General features: G+C 34.4%; 1 protein-coding gene across 1 annotated transcript; it reads left to right on the top strand.

The window, feature by feature from the left end:
* The first annotated feature begins 5,383 nt into the window (after positions 1–5,383).
* On the top strand, positions 5,384–8,716 carry LOC116134575 (50S ribosomal protein L3, chloroplastic). Its single transcript, XM_031420259.1, has 2 exons — positions 5,384–5,976; positions 8,293–8,716. Exons 1-2 carry the CDS (start codon positions 5,430–5,432, stop codon positions 8,580–8,582), a joined length of 837 nt encoding a protein of 278 aa, XP_031276119.1. The 5' UTR covers positions 5,384–5,429; the 3' UTR covers positions 8,583–8,716.
* The last annotated feature ends 550 nt before the right edge of the window (positions 8,717–9,266 follow it).

Here is a 9,266-nt window from a genome sequence, read left to right as displayed (position 1 = left end):
CTTTGACCTTTATACTAAACATTCTTTTGTTGATTTAATTATGGGAATTTAGAATTTTATGAAACCAGGAGTGACTGGCCATTTCACCAAACATTGGGTGGGAACATGTCGTTTACTCTTATTTCAAATAATAAATTTTATACTAACATTTAATTTATGAAACTAGTTGTTAGGCCTATTTTGTTGCTTTTAAACAGTAAAGAGGAAAAAGATATAATCATGCTAAAATTTGATTATTATATGAAAATATAAAAGGAATTAAAAATAAATAAAAAAACCTAAAGAAAAAAATACTCTCCCTCTCTCCGTCCCCCACTGCCGAAACTCTCCCTCTCCAGTCTCCACCGCTGCTCTTACTCTCTCCTTCCCCCACTGTCTCATTCTACCACCGGTCGCCGCCTCATCCCCAGAAAACAAAAACCCGAAGGCCACAAACCAAATAACCATACCCATGATTTAAAAGCCTGTTATTACAATCATAATTAACAGTTCACTCACATTTATCATAAATTTATGATTTTGCTGTTGTGTTTAGCTAGGGTTTGGCTTCGTTGTGTTTCTGAGGCTTTCTCCGATTGGTGGGTTCTTCTGCCAATTCCCAGACCTAAAGTTGACGAGATCTCTCTTATCACCAAGAAAACTTCCTTCCCTCTAATTTTGTTTGAATTGTGTAATTTGGTTTTTTTATTATAATTGTTTATACTTTTGACAGAATCCTAAACTATATGAAGAAGTTATAAAATGTAAAAACTCATGGAGATGGAGCAGTTCAGTGAGAACAAACAATCTGGTCAATTAAATTCAAATCACCCAGCTTCTAATCGGAATTAAATTTTTACCAATTAGTGTGGTTTCTGCTATGGCTATTTATGATTGTGCTTAGGTGAAGTGGTGGGGAGTGGTTGGTTGTGATAGGGGTGTTAGGTATACGATTGGGTGGAGTTGCTGGTTTGATGCATTTGTGATGAAGGTGGTTGGGTCTTGTGGGTGAATCCTGGCGGATTGAGGTTGAGGTGAAGAATAGAGAAGAAAGATATGGAGGAGAAAGAGAGGAAAAAGAAAGAGGTTGGGGGAGAAAGTGGACTTTCCAAGGTTAGTCAAGGACAAAAGTCGGTTGGACAATTTTACCCTTACTGACCACACCTAACGATTTGTTAATGCCATAACTGATTTGGGGGGTATTTGATGCATTTTAGAAACCTACTAGGGGGAATTTAATTAAAATAGTCAAAGTTACTCGGAGGAATTGACATTCTAAAACTTTAGGGTGAGTTTTGATTTTTTTCTCATTCTTTTTATCGTAAACCTTTTTCGTGTGTTTGGCCTTTTTATATTGATTTCAGAAGTATGACCTAGCATCCATTGGTTTCGGAAATGCAACTCTAGCCCCTGTGTGTTTGACTTTATTTATAATGAGCAACTTCTGGTTTTAGATACGTCTTCAATTTAAGCTTCAAATTTATTAACAATTTCATCAATCTCACCTCCAAAAAATTTATTAACCTCTCAACATTATTGACAGATTTTGGTAAAAACGTCATTTCCTTCAAATTTAAATTGAATACGTAACGGTCCATAAAAAATGGGAATTAGAATCATATTTTTGAAACTAATGGGTGCTCATTAAGAAAAGGGCAAACACACGGCATTGGGGTCATATTTTCAAAACCAAAGGGTACTTACTACAAAAAAGCCAAACACATGGTGTTTTTTATTAAAAAAAAAAACTATTTTATTATATTAATTTCAAAACAACACACACATACATTTATTGTAGTAAAACGAAATCTTAAATTCAATCCAGCCTTAAAAGATAAAATCTAAATTCCTATATTATAATTTTTTCCCTAAAAATTAATAAGATATGATTAACACCTTATTTTTTTATTAAATTAATATTTTTTCTTATTTTTAATTAAAATTTTAATATGTTATTTAATAATATTAATAAATTAAATAAAAAAATTAGTCTTAATAGCACCATATTTTCAATCAAATTCAATAAATAGTCAATTCTCAAATTTCGTTAATTATGACTAAATATTTTTTATTCAAAAATTTATTTCTTACTATTTATTATAATATAAAAAATATATACTTTTTTAATAAAAGCAAGATCGCAAAACATTGTTTTTAATCTGGTTTTTTATGTAAGGTTAGTGTTCAATAAATGAACAGAGACAAAAAAAGAATATGGAATATAGAAGAATTGGTTGAGATACTCGTGAATACGTGAGTGTTTATATTTTCGTAAAGAGTAACTATAGGTGCAAAATACAATTATAATGAAGAAGCCTTCAAATATGCTAATCCACCTCCAAACCTCCCAAAGGTGAGTTAATTGTAAATTAGTCCCTAGGTTTTGGGTCCACTGTTAGGACATTTCAATTGATCAAATAGTCCCTAGCAAAGGGTGAGTGGGTCTAGGTATCTAGCCTAATTCCAAGAAATTAGAATCGAAACTGGTCGGTTCCTTAGATTTGGAATTGGAATTGGAATCAGAACCGATCGGTTCTAATTCTGGGTGATAGTCTAAAAATGACAAATATAACCCTAAAAATTAAATACGCCCCCAACAATCCATAATAATTACAAATACACCATCAGTACTTGTCGGCTCCACCCCGGGTACCCGAACCCTGACTTTGGGTCTGGTTCTTGAAGTGGTGGAATTGGACCTGGACCTAAACCCGCACAAGGTCAGTTCCACCAAATTTGGAAGTGGAACCGGAACCGAAGCCGACCCTATGTGGGCTGATTCTGGTTCCTACTCAGATCGATTTTAATTCTACCCTTTACCCATGCTCACCCCTACTAGCAACGAAGCCAATTTTAATATTAAGATACATTATTAATAAAATAGATGAAGTTTTTGCCATTGGAGGTAAAACAATTTTCCAATAAAAATATTCATNATAGAGTAGGTTATGCGATGGGGAACCCGTGAGTAATGGGTAAAGTATTCCCGCATGTACGCCGCATTGAGAGAGCGGCATGAGTATGAGATAGAGAAGTGGTGTAGCCCGTGAGAGTGCATGCGGATGAGGGCTATACCCGAGTACCCAAGAGAGAGATTATACACTCACGTGGCCAAGGGTTCCGAATCCATGCATAACCGAGTCCGATCGGCTAAAATGAGTAGAAGTCACGTAGAGTGGGAGAGAGTTCCGGCCGTGCCTCCGGTAAGATGAGGCCGTGACTACTAAAGAGAGTTAGTAAAAAGAGTTATGAGAAAGAGAAAGTAGTGAGAAGTATAAAGATAGAATAAATGAGAACTGTAAGAAAAGAATCAGAGAGAAATAGTTACGTGGATAGATGTGTAGAGGATTTACTTACTGAGCATTAGTTGTGCTCACCCCGTTGTTTTTCATGTTTTGCAGGATCCAGGTGAGGACACGGTTGGATGGGCGTCGGCAAGCGGAGGGAAATGGCTACACTGTCCACCCTGTTTTGATGTTTTGTACATGACACAACTTTTTGTATTTACAGGATGTATATATTTAATAAAAGAAAAATTTGGGCCCAACCTTTTTATGTTATTTTATACGTATTTTATTATGTCAATGCTTTATGAGTATTTGAGTAGAAAGAGGCTATTACAGTGGGTCTAGGTACCTAGCCCAATTCCAAGAAATTAAAATCGAAACCAGTCAGTTCCTTGAATTTGGAATTGGAATCAGAACCGATCGATTCTAATTCTGGGTGATAGTCTAAAAATGACAAATATACCCCTAAAAATTATAATACGCCCCCAACAGTCTATAATAATTACAAATACACCATTAGTACTTGTCGGCTCCACCCCAAGTACCCGAATCCCGACTTTGGGTCTGGTTCTTGAAGTGGTGGAATTGGACCTGGACCCAGACCCGCACAAGGTCAGTTCCACCAAATTTGGAAGCGGAACAGGAACCGGAGCCAACCCTATGTGGGCTGATTCTGGTTCCTACTCGGATTGATTTTGATTTTACCATTTACCCATGCTCACCCCTACTAGCAACGAAGCCAATTTTAATATTAAGATACATTATTAATAAAATAGATGAAGTTTTTGCCATTGGAGGTAAAACAATTTTCCAATAAAAATATTCATCGGAAATGTAATTTATAAAATTTGAGCTTCTTTGGTAAATCATTTTCTTGTATATTAAGAATTCTTAGAGTGAATTTTATTAATTGTTGAGAGAAAAAAAAAAAAATGGGCATTTACTAGAGATTGTGCATTCTTAATTTGATGTTAAGTTGTTAACTACTAGGGTTCCAAGACCCTTTTGTGGGGAAGCAGCCCAAATGGCATCTTATTTGATAAATGGCATGCCTACTTGAGTACCTAATTTTCAAACTCCGTCGAATGCATTCACCTTAATATATCCTCACAAAAAAACGAGTTTTTTACATGTTAATATTTCTACATCATTCCTAATAAATAGGAATATCAATTAATAATAATACTATACACATAAATAAATCTTACAAAAATTTCTATATAAAGTAAATAGATAAAATGAATAGAAGAGTAAATACAAAAAGTCAGACTCATTAAATTCACTTTTTTATTCATTTTTTATCACATCATTTTATATAAAAATCTTTGTGAGATTTATTTTCACGTGTAATATTATTCATCAACTAAAATTGTTAACTTTTGGTTTTTTATTCTATTATAGAAAAGACTCATGTACACGTTTAATAAAAATGTTTATTTTGATTGTTTGAATAAACATAATGTTTTAATATCTTAATGTTTTTTAAGATTATAAATGAAACTATGGAGCCTTTTTATTGTTGACCTTTTTCTATTAAATTGTTTGCTTGCATCATATAGATGTATTCATCAATCGAAAATATTGTCTTGATATTCATTTATCATATATCACAATCATCATTATTGACTTCAAAATATTGCCGTGGTATTTTACCAAAAACATGTATGAGATTTCCAAAATAGTCTTCAATATCACCATCTCATTATCCATACATGGTCGTTAGGGCTGTCAAACGAGCTAAGCGGCTCGCGAGCCAGCTTTGCTTGACTTGTCTGAAGTTGGTAGTTTATAGTTAGCCAAGTCAACTCCGCTCGGCTCGACTCGGTAGGCTGGTGAGCTTGAGGTGGCTCGCCAAAGCAGAGTTCTTTTTGTTAGTTTTATCAACTGTGGGTTTGCTATCTAATCACATGGGAAAGGCAACTACAATGGATATTGTTAATAACAAAAAAGTATTTTTAATGTTAAAATATAGTTTTAAAACTTTACATATTTGATTAGAGATATAGATCAGAAGCAAAAGTTACGACAGTCCACCGAGACGTTAAGTGATCCAAACCACACTAGATCACTACTCTTGTAAGGATAAGGAACGGAAGAGAGATTCCAGTTTGAAGCTCATTCTTGTTGATAAACCGCAACACTCAACAAAAGGAAAAAACTCAAATGCAAATTTCTTCACTTTCAGCGGTTGGGCAATGCCCAACATGGTCAACTTCACCAATCCCGTCTCTAAAATGTACATTCCTCTCCCCCACCAAAACCTCTCTTCTTTTCTCCGCCCAAAAACCACTCATTGTCACCCACAAAACACGCCCAACTCACATCGTTTCAATGAGCACCGAAGCTGGAATCGGTGTCATGGGTACTAAACTTGGAATGATGTCATTCTTTGAAGAAAACGGCACCGTAGTTCCTGTCACTGTCATTGGGTTTCGAGAAGGGAACATTGTGACTCAAGTTAAGACCGCTTCCACTGATGGGTATGATGCGGTTCAAGTTGGTTACAGGAGAGTTAGGGATAAGAAATTGACGAAACCTGAGATGGGTCATTTGCAGAAGTCTGAAATTATACCCCTGAGGCATTTACAGGAGTTTAGGTTGCAGTCTGTTGAGGGGTTCGAGGCGGGTCAAAAGTTGGTTTTTGATGAGCTTTTTAAGGAGGGGGATCTTGTTGATGTTTCTGGGACTACTATTGGAAAGGGGTTTCAAGGTATTGCTTTGTTTTGCTCTCTCTGGCCTTTAAATTTGGGAGAAAGGTGATTTTTACACACATTTTCTTGAGTAAAAATTAGAATTTTACCACAAAATTCTTATAATTTTAACAAAAAATTAGAGATGTAATCTATATAAAATAAGTTACTGTCTAATGGAGAACTGGTTAGTGCAGTGTATTTAGTTTGGGTTCATTTAGTCACACCCCTTGAGTTCTTGTGTTTTGTTTGTGTTTTTGGCTTGTTGTAGCTTTTGTTGGATTGTGAAGTTAAACATTAGTTGTCTGTTGTGAGATGTGGTATTTGTTGTAATGGTTATTATAGGTAATGTAGTATATGATTTGTGCAGTAATGACTTTGTGGGATGGAAAAGTTCTTTATCTTTTTTTGTAGTACACAATATCTGTTCTTAATTAATTTGAGATATTGAAAGATTTGGGCCATTGGGTTTGAGAGACTGGAGAGAGTTAATTGATAAAGGGTGAATTGGGTGATTGTTGGGAAGTTTAATAGGTGAAATTGTTCTGATATTATTGATGGATGCTTGGTGGTAAAAATGGACTGGTATTATGTGATGAATGAATGTCGGTTGTCCCTTGGTTGTTTCTGAGGTATAAAAAGATATTATTGATTGCAGAGTGGTTTTAAAAAGCAAATACTGTAGAAATAATTAAACTGGAAGAGGTGAAACTTGATAATTATTGATATGATCTGTGAACTAGAAACTGTTTAGAGGACTCTACTTTTATTTTTTTGTACATTTATTCAGTTTTGTAGAGAGTTTGTTCCAGGATCTTATGGAAAAGAAAAAAGTTCTTAGAACATCCCATGCTCTAAATTTTAAACTGAAGGAAGAGTTTGATAGGTTTTGTACAAAAAATAAGAAAACTGAGCAGCTATTATCTATATCTGGGAAAATCTTCTAAAGTGCCTAACCAACGAAATATGCATATTCTTCTTGTTTTTAGTGGATGATTTGCAAGCACAACACATTTCTATACCAAATTTGATAAGTAATGAGGTTCGAAGATTTTTATATAGATTCATGGAACCCAATTGAGGGCTAGAGACGTGTAGAAGTCTGAAGGGAATTATTGTTCTCATTTATGCTATCAAGTCTAGGAGAAAGATGGCATAATCAGAATTCCATTCACTATTATAGTAAATGTTCTTGTGGTTGAAGAACTTTGACCCTTTCAAACTTAAGAGGCATATGAATTCGTTTAGAAGAGTTGGATCCAATTGTTTTACACCAATTTTTTTTTTTAGTTCACATGCTCTTATTATTATTATTATATTCTTTTTTCCCATGTCCTTTCTTTCTGTAGAAATTCTATTGACTCTGTGGATGGATAGTTGGATTTAGTTTTATCTATCTCTGTTTCAAAAATTTGAATTTTCCAAGACTGTGATCCCACATAATGGTTAATCATTTGACTATAGTAATTATAGCTTATCTAGCTATATACTTTATTAAACTTGTTTTCTAATTCCTGCTCTTGTTAGTGTTTTTAACTGGTACTGACTCTTGAATAGAAACAACACTGAGAAAGAATTATATTGCTACATTCCCTGCTGTGAATTTAAAGACATTTATTTGATCATTGTCACCCAGTTAGACTTGAAAAGGTCGATGTCAAAATGCAGGACATCGTTTGGTAGAAATTTTGTGTAGTAGCATCCATCAGGCATCAAGTTTGATGTAAGAGCCCTAAGCAACATTTCAAGGAGCATCTCCTTGTTTCTGAAATTGGTTTAGTGTATATAATTCTTATCTTCTCCGGAAATAGAATATCAGTGAATCAAAGATCTCCATGAGTATGAGCTCTAACTCAAAGCTTTGGGAAAATTCATTTTTTCTGCCTAAGATTCTAACGTCAAAGATCTCCATGAGTACACTCATTCTTTTGGTAAATGAGTGTGAAACATGACTTCAGTTTGCCTGTGTTGCGTAGACAAAGATGCTTTCATCACTTAGTATGCTGCTGTTATGAACTTATACTATCAAAATGAAAAATTAGCAAGCGAGTTGTATCATAATTAGTTGTAACAAGTTTTCGACTGCCACATGAAATTCTGTAGGCAATGTAATTGTTTAGGAACCATTCATTGTATTTGTGTGATTAATATTATTCTTTCAACGGTCTATTAGTTACTAGTTTCATCTATAATTTTGGTACTGGGCTTTCTTTCTGAAGAAATTCGAATCTTAGGCCCTTTTTTAGGTGAAGAGTATATTTTCATTTGTCTCAATAGCTTTTGAATTCCTTAGAAGTATGTTTCTAATTTATTTGTTAATATCCAACTTCAAACAGGTGGAATTAAGCGGCACAATTTCAAAAGGGGTCTAATGACCCACGGTTCTAAGAGTCATAGAGCTTTGGGTTCTATTGGTGCTGGAACAACACCCGGACGTGTGTACAAGGGAAAGAAGATGCCTGGCAGGATGGGAGGGACAAAAAGGAAGATCAGAAAACTCAAGATTGTGAAAATTGATAATGATCTTCGTGTTGTAATGATTAAAGGCGCAGTCCCTGGTAAGCCGGGAAATCTTCTGCGTATAGCACCAGCTAAGATTGTAGGGAAAAACATACCAAAGAACTAGGTTGGGGTATTTGATTGGTTTGTCAAAGAGAGTATTTATGTAACTTTTTTGAATGGCGATTTAGAATTTCAGTTAACATATTCTGTTGAGGGAAGGCTGGATCAATCAATTCTTTTGTGCTAAATTTCTAATTATGAGCCCTGTGTAGTGTGTACTGGATATACTTTTGGATAATTGTTACTTTGTTAGGGACCTCCTTTTGAGGTTTCAGTCGAAAAACAACTAGACCCCATAGATTTTGAAAAACTCTCACTGACCTCCCTTCCATTTCAATTTTTTTTTTTTTTTTCTCTCTCTTCTAATGGCACTTATGGAAAATGACATTATTACCCATGATTATTTGCCTTTTTGTTATTAATTTGACTGAGTGAAGGGTGATGAATTGAATATGTGAAAATCTTAAGAGGGGTGAATGTAAAAGCAATAGTGTAGAGGAAAACAACTAGTTATGAGCTTTCATAAAACATATTATTGACTTCTTTTATAAATGTTTTCAAATTGGTAATGACATGTAAAGAAAAGGAGAACACAAATCTTCGATTTCTGTTTCCTACTAACAGTCTGTCGCCTCATTCACCAGGAAAATTGCTATTAATTTTATTTTTAATTACTCCAATAAGTGAGAGTCAGAATTTAAAAAAAGAAAAAAATTTTGCTCAAGTCATATATACACATAAAATTTCC

Source organism: Pistacia vera, unplaced genomic scaffold (assembly GCF_008641045.1).
Source record: "Pistacia vera cultivar Batoury unplaced genomic scaffold, PisVer_v2 Contig29, whole genome shotgun sequence".
NCBI classification, from domain to species: Eukaryota; Viridiplantae; Streptophyta; class Magnoliopsida; order Sapindales; family Anacardiaceae; genus Pistacia; species Pistacia vera.
This window is presented reverse-complemented; position numbering and strand designations above follow the sequence as displayed.

What these genes read in the sequence shown, in the direction of transcription:
- LOC116134575 (XM_031420259.1), top strand. Translation starts at nt 5,430, where the DNA reads ATGCAAATTTCTTCACTTTCAGCGGTTGGGCAATGCCCAACATGGTCA. An exon ending in TATTGGAAAGGGGTTTCAAG is followed by an intron (nt 5,977 to 8,292) that starts GTATTGCTTTGT and finishes AACTTCAAACAG; the next exon opens with GTGGAATTAAGCGGCACAAT.